Genomic DNA, 22290 nt, shown 5'->3' on the forward strand with positions numbered 1-22290 from the left:
AAAATGAGACCAATTACCCAAGCCTGCAATTAGCCACTCAGAGAAAAGGCTTTCACTCAAGTGTAATTAAAGCACTTGGCAAAGGAAGAACCTGGCGGAAGGTGGGGAGGATAAAACCTGCCTGAAAAAAACACATTTCCATTCAAGTGTTTATTCTGGCTCAGTCTTCTGTTGGTTTTCTCCCCCCCTCTGGACAGCCAGTGACTCTGAAAATTTTCCCCAAAAAAATCTTTGTGAAAAGGACAACCAAGAATATTTGAAACAAAGGTTGCTCTTTCATGTAAAAACCCCCTAGGAGCAACCAGAGCAACGAGCAGCTTTGGACAGATACAGCTAGAAATGCATCTTTACAAACCATTATTGTGCAAAAGGGTGGAAATGATGAAAATTTAGGGGACGGGGATGTTTCTCAGGTGGTCACATGCCCCACACCCCTGCATGTCAGGGGCATCCCTGGGCTGGGCTCAGGTGACAGTGGGGTTGTCCTGGGGCAACACCATGTCAAACCACCGAGGGGGCTGGAAAGGAAACTCCAAGCCTGAAGTTTTTTGGTAAAATTGTAGAAGGAGCAGGTTTTGGCACTGATGGCATGAGAGAGAAACAGACCATTGCTCCCCAGCCATGGTGAGGGATTTATGGTGTGGTGACAGCAGTGACACCAGCAGCTCAGCTTGGGCCGTGCAGTCATCCCCTGCTGAGGCATAGAGTGTCTTGAAGCTCTCTATATATATCCATACACACACTTATTTTTCTATATTGAGCTTCTAAACACAGAGGGGATGCCCCCCATGCTGTGGCCCCTTTGCCAGCCTGTCTGACAGTGGATGAGGGACTCGGCATCACATTTAAAAAAAATAAATTATTATTACAAGGAAGAGTTGCAGAATCACAGAACCACAGAATGGTTTGGGTTAGAAGAGTCCTTTAAAGACCATCTGGTCCCATCCTCCCCCTGCAGGGACACCTCCCACTCACCCCAGGGTGCTCAAGACTCCATCCAACCTGGCCTTGAACGCTTCCAGGGAGGGGGCAGCCACAGCTTCTCTGGGTAACCTGTTCCAGTGTCTCACCACCTGTGAATAATTTCTTCCTACTGTCTAACCTAAATCTCTTCTCTTTCAGCTTGAAACCATCCCTTCCCTTCTCCATCCCTTCATGCCCTTGTCAGAAGATTCTCCCCAGCTTTGCCATAGCCCCTCCAAGTACTGGAAGGTGCTCTAAGAACTCCCCAGAGCTTTTCTCTTCTCCAGGCTGAACAACCCCAACTCTTGCATAGCAGAGCTGCTCCAGCCCTCCAATCACCAGAAAATGCCAAGAAAACAACAATAAAACAAAAATAAGAAACCCCAAACCAAACCAAAACCCCAACACCAAAACTTACAAAAGCAAACACTGAGTGACAGGACAGCCTCTTTGCTGGGGGAGGTGCATGGCAGAACCCTCCCTGTGGGTTGGTGTGCTCCTGGAATGCCCCAGCTACCAGAGATGGCAGGTGAAGCTTTGCTGCTATTTATAGCAAAATGGCCTTTCTGTGACAAATCAGGAGGTTGGTCATGGTCCCTGGGGTTTGGCAGCTCCCTGGAGGGTGCCACTGAAGCTAAATACAGCCTCTCCTGGGGTGTGTGGGGTGGGAGGCAGAGAGATATTTTTGGGACCCAGGAGGTGGTGATAGGGCACTGGCCTGGCTCTCCGAGATGCCATCATGGTGTCAGGGAAACAGAGATTTTGGGGCACCAGCAGTAATATTTTTTCTTAATTCCAGGGTAACACTAAACCCTCATATCTTACTGATCAAAATGATAGATAGTAACAAGGACTCCTTTTCCCTCCTTCCCTGCTCGAGAAGGATGCTCATGGAGCACTTGCCTTCCCCTGCTGCCTCTCTGCCTTTGGCAGCCACTCCAATTAAACACTCAGGCTAACGAGCTGCTGGTTTGGAAAGGAGTTAATATGCAGCCCAAATTACCTGCACCTTTGGTGAGCAGGCTGAGACCAGCATGCAGAAATGCAGAGCATCTTCCATTGCTTCAGGCAGGGAATGACCTGAAATTGAGCAAAACCACCCCAACACCCAAGGTGTGGATGCACCTGATGGCAGAAAATAGTAATAATACATGTAAAAAAATTATGGAGTGAGGTCCCTACCAGTGGCACTGGGGGATTTTGCCGACTGGCAGTGCTGATTGCGAGGTCAGTGGGGCTGACTCACCCACCACTGCTGCTGGGAACACAGCACCGAGGGGAAATGGAAGGGACATGACCCTTGGTGCCTCAGAGAAGGGGAAAAAAAAAAAAAGGGAAAAAGGGGAAAAAAACCCACTCCAAAACCTCTGGCCCTTTGGTGCATGAGGAGGAACTGAAGTGGGGTCCAGCCTGCCCCAGGTGCTGTGGGAAAAGCCTTTTGCTATCTTGGAGTGAGATGTGCAAAAAGAACCACTCAGATTTGGGATCATGGATCTCAGATCTGACCCTGAGGCCAGGTGGTTCCCCCCATTTTGGGCCAGCAGCCAGTGGTTTCTGAGTCACCACCATCAGGAAGCACATCCAAGCCAGCATTTCCACCCAGGACAAAGGCAGCCTGAGCCTTCCTGCCCACCACCCTCCCCGGTGGGGTCCTGTCCAAAGGGCACCTCAGAACACCAGGTTGCTGCTGCTGGGATGGTGGCATTCTAGGACCAGTTTGAAGCAAAGGTGTCCTGCTGAGTGTCTTGCTGTCACCTTGCCAGGACTCACAGCTAATTCTGGAGACACCACCTCCTCTCCATCCTCCTCTGCCTGTCCTTCACTCTCTTGCCCCAGGAAGGCTCCAGCAACACCAGAGCCCTCAGTGGCTGGGGCTGCTGGCACAGTGAAGACACCGAATTCCACTCAGTGAGTGGCTGTGAGGAGGGCAGCCTGAAGGAGCTGCAAAAGCGAGGAGGCTGGTAGCAAGGATCTGCAGGACATCACCACAGCTGGAGCCTTTCACATTATAAACATTTATTTATAGATGTACAATTGTATAATTAATTCTAAACTGGAGAGATACAGCCTCTGTGAGCATCCATGAGGATCTACGCCTTCTCGGTCGTTATTATCCTTGGGTATCTACTTGATAAAATAAAAATAATCAAAAGGTTTTTGGCGGGCAGGCTCTGGGCAAGGAATGCCATTCTGCAACATCCAGCACCTTCTGCTAACATGACTTTTGTTTAATCCCCTCCCTGTGATCTCTTCATATCCACTCAATTCCTTCCAAAGGTGGAGGAATCATTGGAAAAAAAAAGAAAAAAAAAAAAAAGGAAAACTTCCTTAAAATCAGGTCCTGGTGGCTGTGGGATAATAAGGCTTGCAGTTAGCAGGAGGGCTGATGTATTGCAAAATAAATAAATAGCTGAAGACAGAGCACATGGATTCCTAATCACAAAGAAGTAAAACCCTCTCACCTCTTCCACATCACCCAGGAGCTGCTGCACTTTTCATTTTTCCCTCTGAGTGTGTCAGAAGATGGTTCTCAGTGGGAATGTCTTTAGACAAAAATCAACTGTAGAGTACCAAAAAAAGAAAAAAAAATAATCCAGTTAATTCCATGAGAAAGCTCTGCTCATGTCAGCTTTGTTTCAAAGAGCTGGCTCATCACCTCAAGCGCCTTCCCACCAGTCCTGCCCAACCATGACTGACTGAGAGATGAGCTGCAGAGCTCAGAGGAGGCCGAGGTCAGGTGCACCCTTCCATCTCCCCCAGAAACACTTCTTTCAACAGAAGCAATAGAAAGCTCTGTTTCTTATGAATAAGCAGTTATTTTACAGGTCTTCTCTAGGAAACACTAGAGATTGGGTGTCAAGTGCATGGCCATGTTGCAAATGGGTGTGCTGGTGGGTGAGGAACCCCAAGTGTAGGACGCACACAAAAAAAGCCCCAACAAAGGGAGACAGCTGGTGACAAGCCCTCTTTACAAAGTGACCACCGAATGCTGATTACAAGGCAAAATTAAAGCAGACTCAGCGAAAAAAAGAAGTTACGTGCACAAATAACCCCAACGATTGATGAGCAAAAAAGCATCCATGAAAATCCTTCCTGTCACTGAGGGCAATGCTGGGCTCAGCTGACCCCCTGCAGCTTCTGCTGACGCTGCAAAACCACAACGCAAATCTGGACAGTTTTCCAGATTTGTTACCCCCTACGGATTTGGAATTTCTTTTATTAAAAGCCGAGTGGCAGTATGGATATCCCAAGCTGCAGGACACCGCTGTCCTTCAGAAAGCAAAATGCAGTAACTGCAAAGTGAGTTTTGTTTTAGTGTGTCAGGCAGGAAAGTGCTGCAGAGCAAGACACCCCGGGAAGAGATTTCCGGTTTCCCTGTTTACCAAACTGGGCAGAAAACAAAATAATTTAATCATCCAACCCCTGCATAGTTTAAAAGTACAACATATATACAGCTATAAATTAATTCTAAATAGATTATATTTCCTTTTTTTTTTTTTTTTTTTAAGAGTTTTGTTTTATCACCAAATCGTCCAATTCCTCTCTCTGCTGGCAGTGACCAGTGCAGTTGCAAAGTTTCATGGCCTCTGCAGTTAGTTTATGTTATTTTACACTCTATTGTTCTCGGGGTTGTGGGATCCCAGGAGCAAGGAGGCTGTCACACGCTAGCGGCATTGGAAGGGAAGGAGGAAGACGGGCAGCTGGATTTTCCTGTCCTTATCACTGCCTGAGACGCAGGTCAAATGGTGGAGACAGGCAGAGAGAAGAAAGAGGGCGGTTGTGCGTTGCTAATTCTCCAATTTTAAAGATAAGGTTTGATTCTTTTAAATATCAAGTCTGTCACCTCGGCTCAGTGCACTTCACCAAAAGTCTTCAGGCATTTCAAGAGTCTGGGAATGAAAGCAGCAGTGGTGTCAGTCTCCAGACAATCACAAGTCACTGTTACCTCCCCCTTCCTTCCCTCCCCACCCTGTTACAGGCAGCAGCTTTTTCAGTCGTGCTATTTCCAACTGCAGCGGGGCCCTCTGCCCAAGAGCAGCTCTTTTCAGACCATGGGGACAGAGAGGGAATGAAAAAAAAGCAGAGGATTAATGTGGGTCTGTCACAGAAGAAGAGACGCAGTTATCAAAACAAGAGAGCTGGAGTATCAAGATAAGAATGGTTCTAAAACCCTGAGGATTTGCTTTAAAGGCCAAATTTTCAGACGTGCTTTTGCCCAGGAAAATAAAAAAACCAACAAACACTCCTGTTAAACAGCCGTACTGATGTCTACAAATCAAGCAGCTAGATAACCAGTGTCACCACTAAGTCTCTGACACCCTACATGGTGTCCATACAACTAACACTTGGTGCAAGTTTCACCTCCCATTTATTTTGTACAGAAACCCTGTTGTCAAATAATTTTGTAGCAGGAGGGATCAGTAATTTTTACAGCCATTCCAGCAGTATTTGGTAGGTGAAATCAGCCCAGGTAATTGAGCAGAAAAAGGACTCCAAACTCTGTGACAACTTTTTTCATTATTTTTATCCAGTTCTGCCACAGCCCAGCACACCCAGTATTCATGGGTTGCTATTTGGGCTCTCCTTGATTCAAGCCCTCCAACCCCCTGACTCTTCCAGACTCCCCCTTCAAGCTGTTTTTACTTTGATTTAACAAAGTAGGTTACTTCTATGACCTGCTGTGAGCTCTGGCCATTTGCTTTGTTCTCCTTGAGTATCCTGGGAAGGCAATGGGTCAAGGAACATCTGTGTGGTAGGAATCCATTCTCTGTATCATAGTGCATCAAGTGCTAGGGGATAACAGTTTTTTCAGTAAAGCAGACAAGAAAGCCACCAAAAAAAGGCTGAAAGGTGGTGGCTGGCTGCCATGGCCTGTAAAACACTTCCAACCAGCTGAGACGTGCACGGCTGCTGCACGGAATGTGCAGCTGACAAGACCTCAGCGAAGTCGCCAACACGCCTGGGGCTTCTCCTCTGTTCCTAGAGACCCAACACCACCAGTGCCAGAGAAAATAGGGTGCTGGGAGAGAGCCAGAGGTGCTGGCAAGCCAACTAAACAAAATCAGTTTCTCAATTAATTAGTGTATGCTTGAGGGAGAGGGATGTTTTCTCCCCCCATCCCCGTGAAATGTGTGCATCCAGAGGAGGCTCATGGAAGTCTGTGTCCCTAACTGAGATTTAAGTGAGCATGAAAAGCACTATCATGCCCTACTCCACTGCTGGGGAAAGCATCGCCAGCTCGTACTTAGACCTCTGTGGAGTGTGCCTGTGGTGACTATCCGTGCAGAGAGGCTTGAACATCTGACAGTCTGCTACAGCTGGGGGTGCCCATCTTCTGTGCTCGCTGGTACAGATCCGAGTCTCCGAAGTAGCGTGCCCGGTACAACAAACCTTCCTCTGCAAAGGGAAAACCCAGTGTTACAGATGTGATGTGGAAGGAGACCCCACTGACAGGACACCTCCCACCACGGGCTTTGCTTGGGAACTGGAGGCACCTCAAGCTCTTCAAGGCTCGCTGAAGCACGGGATGACGCTGCAGAAATGCCCCGTGTCCTTTAGGACAGGATGGGCGTAACATCTGCTGGCAGCTCATCCATCCCTGAAAAGCCTTGGGAACCTGGTGGGACCTGCCCCTACTCCCCGGAGGCACATAAGGCAGCCCACACAAAGGCTACCCCAGAGCACGGGGAAGAAGAACCACAGAGGCTTCACAGTTCAGTGCACTGGCCTCATATGGTACCGCCAGAGGCTCTAACAGCTCCTCCTGCATCCCAGCCCCTCAAATCCCACCCCAGCCACTGCTCCAAGAGCTGGGATCATCACCTGCTGGGAACTGGTGCACAGAGAATTCAGGTCACCCCTGGGACTTGGCAAATGCTTTGCTGCCCTTGCTACACTCCTTTCTGGTTCAGTGGCCAGATTGTCCCCCATGCTGCCAGGCTGGGCAGCTGTCCCCTCCTGGCCCTGTGTGCAATGCCAGTGCTGCCACCACAGCCTTCTGAGCAGGGACAAGATGCCAGATGGGACATCATGGGCTTTCAGACACAGTCTTCCAACAACTAAAATATTACACAGAGCTATTGGGGCAGGTGCTCCTGAAAATGAGATGGCTGCAACCTTCCTCCTCCACTGGAAAGCAGAGATATCCTACCAACACAGCAGGGAACCTGCAGGGCACACAACTGCTGTCTGACCAGTTCTACAGCAGCACTGAAAAGCAAACCAAAACAAAAAACCTCACGTACAGGATTTGTCACAAAGTCACTTACAGAACAAAAAAGCCAACAACATAGGAAATGTGCTCGCACCGTGGTAAAATACAACTTTAGCATAATCCAGTAAAAGACCCTTCTGAAGCTGACCTCATGCAGAAGCCAAGACACTCTGCTCCTGACCCCACACTACTCACTCTGCTGCTTCTCTTTCCAGCAGTTATTTCGAAGGTTTGCAATGTAGTCATCCTCCACACTCCTTTCCACGTTTTTTAGGTTCGTGCCCGTGTATTCATCTGCAAAGTTCTCAGATACGTAGTATATGACTTTCAAGTGCTCTGTCATCCTCCTGTGTATGTGACCCACAGACCTAGTTGAGGAAGAAGAGTCAGAACAGTGTAGGACACGCTTCAAGGGCAGAACAAAAAACTCCCAGCTCTTCTATAGCGCACAACATACCACAATACCAAACTGCTGCAAAGAGACATCACTCCTCTGCAGCCACAGACTTTAAGGAAAAAGCATTTCTGGTGGAAATGAAACACCAACATAGAGAGAGAAAACCTGCCAGGCCTCTAGCTAGGTGGGCAGAGCTCTAAGCACAGGTATAACTCTGAGGAAGATTGCCCAAGGCCTAAACCCACTTAATATAAAGTGCTCATTAGAATTTTCAGCACTAATTAAATCTCTGCAATTTCTTTGCTGATGACACCATCATCTGCTTTTGGCGGTGAGCCCCAAGGATGGTTACAGAGCTCAGAAGCTGATGCTTGTGCCATGCAGGGCGAGAGCAGCCAGTGAGGCAGGAAGGGAGCCTGGCAGTGCTGAGGTGAGGGCAGAGTGGGGGCTGGCTGCCACAGCCCCCCAGCTACCCCCGCCTTTGCTCAGCTCAGCTGAGGTATCTGCTAACCCCCAGAGTCTCAGCTTCCTCCACCACACCACACGCTGTGACCAATGTCGCTGCGGCAAGAACAAAATTAGAGCCGCCTGACACTCGAGCCCACGCTGGCGAGCACAGAGGGGACTCTCTAAAAGGAAACCTCATCTTACCCTCTTCCCCCTGGGTTTGCATTTCAGACACAGCTCTGCACTTCTTTTCTCCAACACTTGAGCAAACCTAGGGATACTCACTAGGGTGTGTTTGGAAGCTGTAATGCAGGACCTGTGCCCAAATGCTGGATTCATCAGGAAAGGCTCCACCTGGAGATGTGCCCAAAGTTCCCCACAATAAATATCAGCTGGCTGCTGCATTAAAAGCCAGACTGATTCTGAAACCAGGTATAAACATTAACTCATCCAGCTCGCCCTTCAGTCTGTCACTGGGGTTTATAGGAGTGATTCAAAGACTCCTGTATGCTTCAACAAGGTCCAGCATGAGGGTATGAGTGGTGGGTACTGAGACAGAGTGAACATGACCCAAAAACTCTTGGCATTTTTCAAGCAGTGCCTGCTGGCAGAGATGCATTCTGGAGGAAGCTCAGCTCACTATTTTACTTGCTAAGACAAGAGTCCTGAACTCTCCAAAAGATCATATTCACCTTCTGTGTACAGATGAGCTACAGAGACTACCAAGTGTGCCCTCAAAGAGGAGTATTCAGTGGCATACTTGAATTTAAAACATGAAAATAAGGACAGGACCTGGTGCAAGAAATCTGACACCTGAAGTCAGACATGGGATCAACTCAAAAAAATTCAATGAGATATTACTGAAGAGCAGCGTGGCACAGACAGGCCCACCCACAACTAGGCAGGTGTATGGCAGAAAGCCAGTTTTTGGAAGAAACTTACAAAGGCAACAGAGTGACAAATGGTTCTTCAAGACTACTGCCCTTCTCAGTGACAGCTTCACTCTCAAGAAGTGGCACTGAAACCTCCGTGTGGAATTAAGACCCCACCAGGGTCAAAAGCTTCTTGCCTCCCGCTCGTCAGGTTCCAGCTTTCTTCCAAACACCAGCCAAGCCCGGGATTCCTGACACGAGGCAGCAGGAAGGGACTGGCTGTCTGCACAAGTGAGTGAGCAGCACCACCTGCTGGCACCGGCACCGGCACCACACACCTTCTGCTCCAAGCTCATTTTTTGTTTAAAGTGCCTTTGTCACTCAGGAAGGATGATGGAGGACTGGATCAGCTCATTTGCTGCTCTTGTCCAAATCCAAACTTGGGTATCAGTTCGCTTGCTGCCACCCATACAGAGACAGGGAACTGAGGAGCAAAGAAACTCCTAGGGCTCAGGGAAGGCTTTCCTGACAGCTGACAAGGCTGGAAGCAAATCCCTGCCCACTTAAAAGCTACCTGCTGCTAAATGTCTGCTTGCCCCACAAAGTGCCTCTTTATCAATATGAAGAAAATTGGTATACTTATATAATACTTCATTTTATAGTCTAATACCCACTTGTCCTAATACCCACTGCAGAAATCACAGCTTGATACTCTTTAGCCTTCCATAACAACCCTGAACTGTGCCCTCTCCAAACCCATTTCATTTTCTGGTACCAGATATTAATGTCTTTACCTTGGACCTGAAAGCTCAGCTGGGCTTTATAACAGTAAGTAACATCAACAGCAAACATCACTTATGAAACCAACAGGGCCCACTCGTCATAACCAAATACACATAGGGAACTTCCACTGAAAATACATGCAGCTATTGTCAAGCAGCCAGAAATTGAGCCTGTTTTCCCATTCCTTGTTGGCACTGCCAAGTGAGTAAGGATGAAGGCTCATTTTCCTTGGCACCCAAGTGAGCAGATCAGGGCATTTTCACAGGATCTAGAATGACAGTTTCACTTTCGCATAATAAATGTCTGGCCACAGTCTTTCATGGCAACATTAGAATTCAAAAATAGTATTTTTTTTCTCTGTGAGCGCCTTTTACTCCTTCTCTTTCTCTGTTGCTTTGTACTCAAAATAAACTGCGTTTTTCATGAAGACCCAATCTGGCTTTTGTTTATCACACCCCAATTTAACTCTACTCCTCAATTTTTCCTGCACATGGGACCTGCATGCTGGGCTCATGCCTCTCAAAGTTATGTTGCCTGCCCCTTCCCAGGAGAGACACACCCAGCTGTGACTTCAGGCTGCAGAAGGTCCCTTAGACAAGAGAGCATCCTCCAACCTTCCACATCAAGACTTCTTTCTGAAACCAGGAGGCCTTCACTGATGTGTGAGACATCTGGCAGCAAGAGCAGTGCTGATGTGATGAGATAAAGCAGGAAAAAACCCAACCAAACAAAAGGCAGAAAAAAGCAGAGAGCCAAGATCCCTACCCAGTCATGCCACCCTGCCCTCCAGAACCCAACCCCTCCCCAGCTCAGTAAGTTTTAGTTAACAGGTACTAACGGCCTCTGGCTCAAACTGTAGGGTGGGCTGGAAACCATCATCTGGCTGAGAGCAGACACAATGATCAGGATGAGGATAGGCATCAGCTGGACAAACAGCCCAAGGCCACCCTGAGGGAACAGAAACACAAGTGGAATGCCACCCATACACGTGTAGGCAAGGATCCTCTAGCATTGCTCTCCCTCCCTCCCAGCCCCCACATAACCTCCATGCTCCTGTTTGGCTCAGGAGGAACCCAGCAGCCCACAGTTCCCCTGCAGAAACAGCACTTTGATTCTGAAGATCCAAACCTACTGCCCCTTCTCCAGATGTGACAAAGGGCTGAAGGGACTGGAAGGGGGAACCTTGTGAGTGAATTTCAATAGCCTCATGGCCTTATTTTGTTTTTCTAGAGCATATGTGGCTTCCTTTCTGCTTGTGATAGTGAGCAGAGCTGGTTGTATGGAAAGCCACCTCCACACTTCAGCATCAGTGGAAAGTAATTCCCTTTATACCTCCACCTCCTGAGCTCCATCCAGTTCCAGAAGAGTACACTTTCCCCTTTAAGCTTGACAAAAAATATTCAGGAAGTTCTTGTTTGTTTTTAAAACAATATAATTGTCTATCCCCAGAAAACAGTAATTTTCAATACCTAGCCCTGGGCTCTTAATACTAAATCTCTCACTCTCACTTCTCTAGATCAGAGGGTTTGGAGTGCCCAAGATATGCTTAGATTTTTTTTATGGGAAATCATAAAAATAGCTCATGCTATGGAAGCATCTTCCTTGGTTAATTAAGCATCACAGATTACAAACACCCCATCTTCAAGACTGGAATAAAAGGGAGAATGAGTTAATGTTGGGAGGAGCCACGAGCATCCGTATTATCTGAAAAGTGGATTTACCTTTCAAAATTACAGAATTAAATCCAAAAAGGCAACACTCATTTTGTGGTAAGGCCAGGTCCATTTTACTGCTGCAATCTTAATTCAAGGCTGCACCATTTCAAGTGTCTGCCCTCTTGGATGACAGCTATGAGAGCCCTCAAGAGAACAACTGCCATTAAATAAATCCCAACTTGGTGGAAATTCTGAAGGCAGCTCCCTCCCTATGGCTCCAGCTCTCAGCCCAGGGGAAGTGTGGAAACAAGCAGGACTGTTTCACAAGACAGCCACACAATTCACATCTTGGAAAAACTTTTAGACTCCCAGTCCCCCAGCCTGTTCTCCACTTACATCACCCTGATGTTCCCTCCTGTCCTGCCGCTGATGGTAGGTGTAGCGCATTCTGCCGTTGCTGTAGACGTGAACGTTACCTACAGGCAAAAGAAAACTCTGACACAAAAGTAATCCAAGTACATCCAAAAGTAATCCAAGTACATAACGTGGTGCTGGCTGGCCAGGAAAGAACCACAAAAGGTGTCCATGTTCCATGTCAGCCTTACCAATAAAAAACACAATAGGAAAAAGTAGTCCAGGTGCTGACAACAGGGAATTTAGTGATTTTAGAGAGACTGAGAGAAGAATTCACACAAAACAGAATTCTTTCATCACCTGAAGCCAACAAGAGGTATATGAGCCAGAGATGGAAAAGAAGTGTTCCTGAGGTGTGCTGAGCAGATACATCTCTGAAGGCAAATGGGTGGTAGGCATGAAGATCCACCCATAGGATTTTGCAGAAGCATATGAAAATTCAGGTTGGAAGTGACCTCAGGAGGTCCAACCTCCTGCTCAAAGCAAGGTCAGCTATGTAGGGAGAATACCTTGTACAGGCCTCCTTGTTTTTAACTGAATTTACTTTAGATTAAAACCAATTACAGAAAGAATGATTCTTTTAGTTCTTCCACCCTAAAAGCAGAGCTCTTCCATGTCTTGCTTTGAATGTCAAAACTACAACTGAAAAGGGAGACCAGCTGAGAAAGGGAAACCATGTGAATTTTCTTGGAACAGCAAGGAAAGGAAAAAAAGACTGAGCTAAAATAGCAACCTGCTGTTCTTCCTGAAGCAGCTTCACCTCTCTGACAGGCTGAGCACAAATGCTGCAAATGGCTTCAAGATGCCTTTGCAAGTACTTGGCGATACTGTGTTAATTCTTACACAGCAGATGAGAAAAAAGCTACCAGAGTAAATGTTCTCAATTAAAAGCAAATTATTTTTTCCAAGTTGGTCCACAGAGGTCAAATAACCACTGCCTCCGCTGCCAGGGAAATGTAACTAGAACTAATATAAGGAAGTTTTCTAAAATACCCTTATCCTTATATTAAACATGTGTCTTTTTAATCAGAATTGATCGAGTGAAGGGACAGTCACTCAGTTCTTTCCTGCTACCTAAACTATACTCAGCATTGTAGATAGAGAGGATGAAGATTTAATTTTCAATTAAAGAGGTTTTAATTATACTCTAGAAATAGCACTTGCCTCATTTTCACAGGACACAGTAGAAAGAAGGAAGTGGGCATCAGCCACAGAGAAACTGCTTCAGCTGCATGGCAGAGCAGATACAGGTTAAGAACAAGGCCCAGGGATTACCATGGTTTGTTCTGGTGAGATGATTTAACTTCTTAAATGACCAGGTAGAAAAGCTTTCTTCAAAATAGGATTATTTTTACAACTAGCCTCAAAACAAGTCACTTTTTTGTTCTAATATTCAGCTCAACCTAATAACAGCTAATGTTGCCAGCATGCAAACAAATAGCTGAGGATGGGAATAAGTCCAGCTCTGATTGTGTTACCTGCTGGATGCTGAGTTCTCTGAGTACTCATCTGAACAATTCAAAGAACTCTAGCTGTTTAGGTCACGTGTGAAGGAGAACTCTCTCTCCTCAAACTCAGCAATCCTTGCACGGCCAAACAAATTACTACTATACTGCTGCTCTGACAAAAGGAACAGGTCCCATTCAAGAGATTAAGATTTGATGTGCTTACTAGAGGGAAAACCACCACCAAAAAACATGTTGAAGAGGTCCTCGGGAGAGATGTCTGCCTCAAACCCCCGGTGGAAGTCCGAGTGACTGTGTCCATGCCGAGCAGCGTTGAGTTTCTCATCTCCAAACTGGTCGTACTGCTTCCTCTTCTCTGGGTTGCTCAATACTGCATACGCATTACCGATGGCTGAAATATTGGCAATAAGGAAGCAATTAGCTTCTTTCTTCTCCAGATAATACCCTTAGCCCTGCAAACTGCCAGGACTTGCCTTTTTCATTACACAAATGAGATCCTCAACTACCCATGTCTTCTGAACAGGCTACTTCATCGGTGCTGCACTTGTACCTGGCACACTTCTCTGGCAAACACAGCCAGAAGGAAGCCACACCAAAAGACTCAGTGGAAAAGGGCCATAATTAAACCAAGCAAAGAAGTTATGATATGGCTGGTATTAACTTGGTTTATGTCCCTAGAGAAACCTTCTCAGGTGAATAAAGCTGCAAATTCTGAAGGAAATAATAGTTGTAGAGCAGCTATATGTTTCATTAACTTGTTATTTCTTTTGAATAACTAATGCCCAGATCCTTCAGCCATAAACAGCTGCATAGGACAGCACAATTTTAGCTGACAAATTTAATTCAAAGTGGCACGAAGGGAATTCAGTGTCATCACCTAAAACCAAAACCACAAAGAATTTAAATTTGGACTAGATCACTGAAAGACACTTGAAAACCTCCCACAGAAGCTAGGAAGCAAAAACTGGCTAGAGGTTGTGTCTCTCAGCAATGAATTTCAAAACTTCCAGGTGCCAGAAGTAAGGTGCATATTTACAAGAGCTATTAAGCAGTGCCTGTGATGGTGGAAATGTACTGCAATTAAACCCCAGCCAGTTCCTCCGGTCATTCTCCTTCCAACCTCAGCCCTTCTACCAGAACGTCTGCCTGTACATTTATTTTTGTACTTCTGCCTCCACATGTTCCAGCTGACCACTTCCCCTCTGGATCAACCTGCCCAAAAGCCTCCCTGCGTGACTGCAGAGCCTGTCTTCTCTCCTCCCTGTGTTGCAAGGAGGCAAACACCCATGGCAGTCCTTGCCTGGAGTGTAAAAGGCAGGGGCAGGAGGTACCTGCCCTTTGCAGGAGATTCAGATCCAACACTTTCTCACAGACAGATGGAGGTGTACGGTTTCATCTTGGACTAGAAATTTGGAGTGTGGAGGATGTAATGTCAATACACTTGTTCTCCTCCTTGGTTATAATTAGTGCACACAGAGTTTCTACAGCCAGGCAAGGAAGCCAGATGACAAGGACTGACTCTCAGCATATTAGCTTATTCTTTCAAACTATGCAGTTCAGCAACCAAAATGGTACAGTTCAATGTTTTGTTTATTATCTGGCTTTCTGCTGTCAAAGCCCAAGAAACAACTCATTTCAAGTCAAGATTTTAACTTAAAATTAGCCAGGTTCAACTTGTTTTCCAACATCAGCCAAAGGCAGTGATGCACATTTGCCACAAGACAGACTGTAGCCAACTAGAACGACAGACTGAGACAAGGTCTCAGGAAAAAGACATAAGGCTTTATCATCTGTCACTGGGAAGATGAATGCCAAGATTTCAGCTAATCCATCAATGTAAGAAAAAATTAACTAAAATCCTCACAGCGTTGCACATTTCCCCTTCCCCCTCTGGAACCAAACAGATGGACTCCAGCGAACCCTGCAAACTAGGAGCTCAGTTCAGGGGCTGAAAGACAGGGAAGCCAACGAGGCAAGGCTTGGAGGAGAGATAACCTGACAGCAGATAGTTCTGCATCAGAGGATAAAGGGCACCTTGCTTAACACATGACTCCTGGCACGTAACTCTCATCAAAGCCTTTGGCAAACATTGTTATTTCAAATTACAGGTGAAGAAACCTGCCTTTCGCCACTGAGCAGGGATTGAAGGATCAGCTGTCAAGCAGTGGCTTACTGCACATGCAGCACAGAGAGAGCCCTGCAGATGCTCACTCTTTAATCTGACCCCCAAGCTAAAAAAGGTTCTCCCAAGTAGCTGGGGGTCAGCTCATTGTTTGCTAACAGCAACATGCTTATCAGTTACGGATTTAAGTCTCAAAAGACTTGAGCAAACCTTACATAAGATTTTTACTGCTGTATTCATGTCTACCAGAAGCTCACCCAAATACTGGATCAATACACTCACACCAGGCCAGCCTTGCTCCCAGCCCCACCAGAAATCCCATTAATTTAACTCCTGAGATGGCCAGAATCAGACCACGCAATTTAAATGGCTTAACACTGCAGAAACAGTGTAGCAACAAGTTCTGCCTTTAGCTCAACAATCATGAAGTTCCACAGCTTGCAAAGGAAAACAGAGTTCTATTTTCCGAGCAGTAGCATTTCCATTGGAAAATTACTCCTGTTTTAAGGTATCTTCCCAGGAAACACCCCTGCTGCATTTGTAGGGACAGCCTGGAGAACTGGGCTTTTCACAGTAGCACTGAAGCTTCTAGGGACCTTTTCTGAGTTCTGGATGGCTTCAGTTACAGAATCACACAATGCTATCAGTTGGAAGGGACCCTCTGGAGATCACCTAGTCCAAACCCCCTGTCAGAGCACAATCCCCTAGAGTAGGTTGCACAGGGTGGTGTCCAGGCAAGTTTTCAATGTCTCCAGAGACAAAACCTCCAACACTTCTCTGAGCAGCCTGTTCCACCCTCAAAGTAAGAAAATCCTCTTCATGTTTAGATGGAACTTCACAGGCTCAAATTTGTGCTTATTACCTCTTGTCCTGTCACTGGGAACCACTGAAAAAGACTGGCACCATTCTCCTGACCCTCACCTTCTAAATATTTATGAACATTGGTAAGATCCCCCCTCAAGTCTTCTCTTCTCCAGACTCAAAAGACCTAAGTCCTTCCTTGTAAGAGAAATATTCTAGTCCCCTTATCATCTTCATAGCCCTTTGGTGTACCCTGTCCAGCAGTTTCCTGTCCTTCTTGAACTGGGGAGCCCAGAACTAGACATGGTGCAGTTCTGCCACAGACGCACTCATATGGGTGAGCAGCCTTTCACAATGCTGAGTGCTTGCTGAGAAACCTGCAGGCTTACTACCTGACCAAAATGCTCAATGAGGGGAAGAGTCCAAACACCAGCTCTTGAAGAACAGTTTCCTACCATTGGGCCTGCCCAGCAATGTTTCTCTTGAGAAGAAACCATGAAAACAACTGCTGCCTCTGGTGTAGCACCATTTACTGGGTGCCTATGGGCTGTGTCAGTAGACAGGGGTGCACTCCAGAGCTCCATTTCACTCTGCCTGATTTGTGAGGTTGTTTTTGGGAGCCCTTTCGAGCCCAACTCAGCACCATCACCTGCGTTGAGGGCAAATCACAAATTGGAAATGTTCTTTACCTTTAAATGCCTCTGTAGCCCCTGGTGCATGGTTCTTATCTGGGTGGAATTTCAGTGCAAGTTTCCGGTAAGCCTTTTTCAGGTCCTCATCAGAAGCTTCTCTGTTTACTCCCAGAATTTCATAGTAATCTTTACATTGCTTTACCCTGCCAGGAGAGAGGGGAGAAAACATGGACAGTTAGTTTCAGCTGTGAAAACCACTTGGTACTGAATACCTCAACTCTGCAACTTCTCATGCATCAGTTTCCATTGATGTCATTCAGAGAACTCCAGTTTACTCAGCTCTAATTCCTTGGAGCATGACCCAATTTTCTTTCACAGACTCATTCCCACTGTGCCTCCATTACTAGCACATAAACACTCCCACAGAACAAGTCCAGCCAGTAAAAGTAGAAGATCCTCTCCTCGGGCAATAATATCAACCACTGAAGAATGAGATTGGCAAACAAGCTTCAGATTCATCATGCTAATATTCTGGAGATTACTTGGGAAGGAGGACAAACAGCAGGCTGGGATGTGAAGGATAGCTGGGCTATTGGCTTTTTTCCCCTCCTCCTCAGAAAATTAATCTAAATTCTTGAGGAAGACAGAAGGAGCTGCTCAGGTGTGAGCAGTCCAGCCCAGCTCATTCTGGGTACACCAGTAGCCCAGGGGTGGATTCTCCTTCTCACATGACTTCCATGAGAAGTCAGGTTGGGTTTTTGGAGAAGTGGATAATGTAACAAGATTGTCATAACTTCATGAGCCAGAGTAGTGCTTGTGCAATTCAGACCATGCCCATAAAATTAAACAAAGTTTACCAAGTGACTGTGCCTGCAGTCTTTTAACTTCCTGTATTTGCAGATGGTAGACAGGAATAAGGAAAAGCTTGGAACACAGTTTGGAAAAGAAGTGACTGGAGAAACATACCCTGAGATTTTCAAACAGGAGCTTCAGAAGTGTATTGTGCTAACAGAGTGAAGTGTCCTGCAGTGGATTTCTACATTATAAGCCTCTAAGAGAGATTATAAGCAAAATATTATCAGGAGAGAGGTACAAGGATGTCTCCTGTCACCTGCTGCTGGAGCAAAGCCACCAGCAGGAAGGCTGCCTACTGCAACCTATGAGCCACGATTTCCACCTTGAGGATCTCCAGACCATACAGGATTTTTCACAGTGTTACTGAATAACTCTAAGGCAAACATTAATGTGACAACTATGAGATGAGTGTGTCACAAATGCTAGGAAGAGGCCTATGTACCTACAGTTCTCACCCCAGTCCTGCCTTTGGGGAGAAATCTCATCCCTTGTAGACTCAACCCAGCTGCTTCCCCAGGCTGCTGTAGCTATAACTCCTCCTAGGTATGATTGGCAACTAAAACCCATTCCAGACATTTCAAAGCTAAAGCTTCTAAAACACTTGTTAGTGTTTTAAACAGACTGGTATGACATGCTAAGCTTAAACTGCAAGTTGAAGCCACAGACAGCTATGCACACACCTTTTCACTGCATCCACCTGGTCCTGAGTGTAGCCCTTGGGAGCCTCCCCACCAGCCTCTCCGTTGGCTGATGAGAAGTCTCCACTCATTTTTTTGAAGTGGGGGTTTGTAGACTCCTTGGATTGGGACTGGCTGCTGGATGACTGTTCATTCTTGTTGAGTGATTCAAGCAGAGCTGAAACAAAAAGATGAAAAGAAAAAAGCCAAAAGTTAAGAGACCACCAAGCTCAACTCAACCTTCCCACTATCCCATGAAGAGAACCCACTTTACCTTTGTCATTGCTGAGACCTTCCACCCTTTGTCAGGAAGGCTCCCACCTTTTTACCCAACCTTTCCTCTCCTGCTGCTACTGCTTCTCACCCAGATGTGAGAGCTACTGCTGAGGCACTGCCTGCTTCTCCCAACGCATACAGCCCCCACCAAAACCTCAGGTCTACCCAGCCAGACTGCCTGTGATCACCAAAGCAGCACATTTTTGCCTCCTCCTTTTTTTTCTCTCTCTCTCCATAACAGTGAAGCATTTCAGTGTTTGTGCTCTAGCAGATAATAAAGTGTATTATTCTCCTTTACCTTGAGAGTCTCCTATGCCACAATGCCATATCTTTAGAGAGCTTGGAAAATAATACCATGAGATGCCACAACACGGGGACAATGCCCTTCAGGAGACAGAAAACCACAGGACTGATTGCTGGCAGCACGGGGGAACACCCGAGTCAGAAGGATGTTCTGTTCTCCTGTGCTGTCTTACCTATGAATCTGATGGGTGCTGAAGAAACTGTGGGAACCACCTTCCCTCTCAAGTACCAAATGTGAATTGCACAGACTCAGTTTCCCTTTCCTTATGTGGGGGGCACGTGTGTATTGGGGAAACTGCTGCAGACCATGGCCTCCCCTTTGTGAGGCTCAGACACTGTCCTCTGTCCCCTTCAGCCAAGAAGGGACGAACACTCAGACCTGACCTAACCACCCAGCAGACAAGCACTGTGAAACTGAGTGAGACTCCTCCAAGCAAAGAAACATCTTTCTATCATGCATCTCCCTGGCAGTTGGATATCACCACCTTCTAAAACTATTTTTGGCTTTTTTTCCAACCAAGGTGATCTCTCCATGCTTGAAGCTTCTAAAATTTGAACATACTGCAACCCCATTAGAAAGGCACCCGTAACATGATTAAAACCAGCCCATGGTATTTACAAAGGCATCAGCAATTTGACAAGCTTGCAGTCCTTTACCCAGAGCCTGGAACTGAGGAGGATGTTCCATCTCCTCTGCACATCACAGACCTTGCACTATGGGGGAACTGTGTTCTTTACGCAAGTGCAAACAAGGCTTGCAGACCACGAGGTGAGGCAAGATATCCTATCTGCCCCTCAGAGCTGGTGGGGGCAAGAAAAAAACACTCTGTAATCTGACAGCCAATACAGGCAATTGTTACAGGGTGAAGGATCAGAATGACAGCAGGGCTAGAGAGCTGTAACTCGCTGAGCTGGGGGGCTCGGTGGGTTTTGGCTTTCAGAAAAAGAAAATCTTTTCTTACTCATATTTACACCACTAGAGAGTTCACAAAATTACAGCCTTTGCTTTTATTCCTTTCAAACTTGAAGCAAACCACCGGGCACTTTTAAACCTCATCTAATGAGGTCCCTCCACCCACCCCACTTTTGCTGTTCTGGGCTCTTTTCCCTACAGCTTGCCAAGAGATTTTTGGTGGAATGGTTTCTCAAACCAACCACAGAAATCCATGCCTGGCTATAGCTCCATCCTGCTTTGCTCTACAGCCCCAGTGCTATTGCTTCTGCATCCCAAAACTATTCTGGTCTTACGTGCAGTTCCAGCAGAAACCAACCTCATAAACTACTGAAACAGAGACTGCTGAACTAGTTTTCAGCTCTGCAAACTCCCCTCCCCATCAAGCAAGTGCTGGGAATCACTTTTCCTTGCTTATTAGCCAATATTTGTTTGACTTCTGTTGATTTTTCCGAACTCCCACGTAAAGGTGAGCAGGAGGACTTTGCCTATCCTAGCATGCCTGGCTGAAGGTGATGATTTGTGCTGAAATCTCCTTGCAAAACCCTTGGCTGATCCTATGACGACACCTGTAAGACCCAGCCAGGGTCAGAGTCTGCAACAAGCAGCTGCACAAGGTCCACATCGATGACTGTTGCCAAACCGAGCGTAACTCCGGAGCTGAGGAGATTTCCTGCGGGTACACGAACCACGTAAAGACTCATGGACCATGATACAGCTGCAGGACCTTTAACAATGTTTCCCAACTAAAGACACTACGTGCATGAGCCAGCAACCGGCAGGACATCAAGGGGAGGGTTGGTCCTTGGATGGCAGCTCAGACCTGAAACTTGCACCCGCAGCTTGTTTGGGTCTGGCGGCAAATTAGTAAACTGATGTAAACATCCATCTGCCCTGCTGCCCCCCATCCATCTGCCCTGCTGCCCCCCATCCATCTGCCCTGCTGCCCCCCATCCATCTGCCCTGCTGCCCCCCTTTCTTCCTGTCTCTCTCATGCTCCGGTTCCCTAACAGAGCACATGCTACCTTCTATTCTGACTGTCCTAGCCCACATCACTAGGGCAAACCCAACTGTTTTACATTGCAAACTGGTGCTCGCTGTCACCCAGGCCTAATTTTCAGGCAGGGCTCCTGAGGAAGAGCAACCCTTGTCAGGATGGGCTTTTCCCTGTGCTTTTTTTCTCCAAAAGTCCCTTTCCTACCCAGCAATTTCACTGAAGTACAGGCTGTGACCGGGAAGGAGAACACGCCACGGGTATGGCAGGCTGATATGCTGTGTTTAAGGGAATAGTCAATTAAATTTATGAGCTTTATAACCAGTGCTAGCCTGTGGTGTGCAGACGTAGTAGGACAGGCAGTCCTCAATTCCTCCCAGGAGGAACAGCATCATAGAATCGATTTGGTTTGGAACAGACCTTTCAGATCATCGACTTCCAAGCTGCAGAACCCAATCTCGGCAAGGTATGCCAAGCCCCTTCTCTCCCCCCGGCGGTCTCCTCGCCCCTACGCTCCCGGGGGCAGCCGTGACCGCAGCCCACCCGCCGGTCAGGCCCAAAGAAGCGGCGAGAGTCCAGGGAGGACCAGACCCCCCCATACCCCGCCCTCCTGTCCGACAGAAACCCCCCCTCACAGCCCCCCGGGTGGGACGGAACGGGCCCGCGAATGGCGGAGGGGCCGCAGCAGAGGTAACGCGCACCACCGGCAGCAGCTCCCACCAGGTCTGCAGCCTCCTCAGAGGCCTTCAGGCCCACGGGAGCTGCCCCTCCTCCCCGGGGGCGGCGGGGGACACGGAAGGCCGAGCCAGTGCCGGGGCAGCCCCTCGGGCGGACTCACCTTCCCGGCCAGCCCCGCGCGGGCCCCTCACAGGGCGCAGGCGCAGCGGCAGCGCAGGCCCCGCTCCCCTGGGCCGCCACCCCCCCCACCCCTCCTCCTCCTTCCCGGATCCCTCGGCCTGCCCTCTCCTGGCTCACCGCGGACCCGCGACGAGGGGTAGAGGCGCTGCGCCTTCTCCAGGAAGCGGCGGGCCTTGTCGGGCTGGTTGGCCTTGACGGCGGCCAGCGCGATGCCGATGCACCGCTCCGCCTCGTCCCTGTTCGACTCCATGGCGGCGGCGGCCGGGCCGGGGGGGAGGAGGGGGAAGAGGGAGGGGCTAGGCGCGTCCTGATGGCGTCACTGGGAGGGGCCGAGCCGCGAAGGGGGGTGAATGGGGGGTGCATGGGGGGGTAGAGCGGCTTTAGGGGGGAGGGGGCTGAGGGGAGAGGGGGGGACACGGGGCACGGGCCGTGCATCGGCCTCGCTTCTCACAGCAGAGGCCCCGTGATCCGTCCCACAGGGGATGCAACAGGCGTCACTTCATGCCAAAGAGGGAAGGAACTTCCTCGCGTTATTCTCTTCCCCCTTCCAAACCGCCTCGGCCCCCCCCCGTCCCGTCCCGCCCCCCACCCCTGGTGACAGCCTGGAGC

The 22290-nt window shown here is 47.9% G+C and overlaps 1 protein-coding gene across 3 annotated transcripts; it reads right to left on the reverse strand.

The window, feature by feature from the left end:
- Window positions 1-2958: 2958 nt before the first annotated feature.
- On the reverse strand, window positions 2959-21986 carry DNAJB12 (DnaJ heat shock protein family (Hsp40) member B12). 3 transcript variants are annotated; one of them, XR_003987720.1, is made up of 10 exons: window positions 21799-21986; window positions 18302-18476; window positions 16824-16969; window positions 13417-13602; window positions 11728-11807; window positions 10515-10624; window positions 7373-7545; window positions 6209-6360; window positions 4808-4853; window positions 2959-3523 (listed from the first exon to the last, which is right to left on the reverse strand). XR_003987720.1 is itself a non-coding variant. In XM_030453619.1 (9 exons), the coding sequence occupies exons 1-8, from the start codon at window positions 21929-21931 to the stop codon at window positions 6239-6241; spliced, it is 1125 nt and encodes a 374-aa protein (XP_030309479.1). In that variant the 5' UTR covers window positions 21932-21986; the 3' UTR covers window positions 2959-4853; window positions 6215-6238. The 3 variants fall into 3 exon arrangements, 2 of the variants coding, with proteins under 2 accessions (XP_030309479.1, XP_030309478.1); XM_030453619.1 differs by having other exon boundaries at window positions 2959-4853; window positions 6215-6360; XM_030453618.1 differs by having other exon boundaries at window positions 2959-4853.
- Window positions 21987-22290: the final 304 nt, after the last annotated feature.

This window comes from Calypte anna, chromosome 6, assembly GCF_003957555.1.
Source record: "Calypte anna isolate BGI_N300 chromosome 6, bCalAnn1_v1.p, whole genome shotgun sequence".
Lineage (NCBI taxonomy): Eukaryota > Metazoa > Chordata > Aves > Apodiformes > Trochilidae > Calypte > Calypte anna.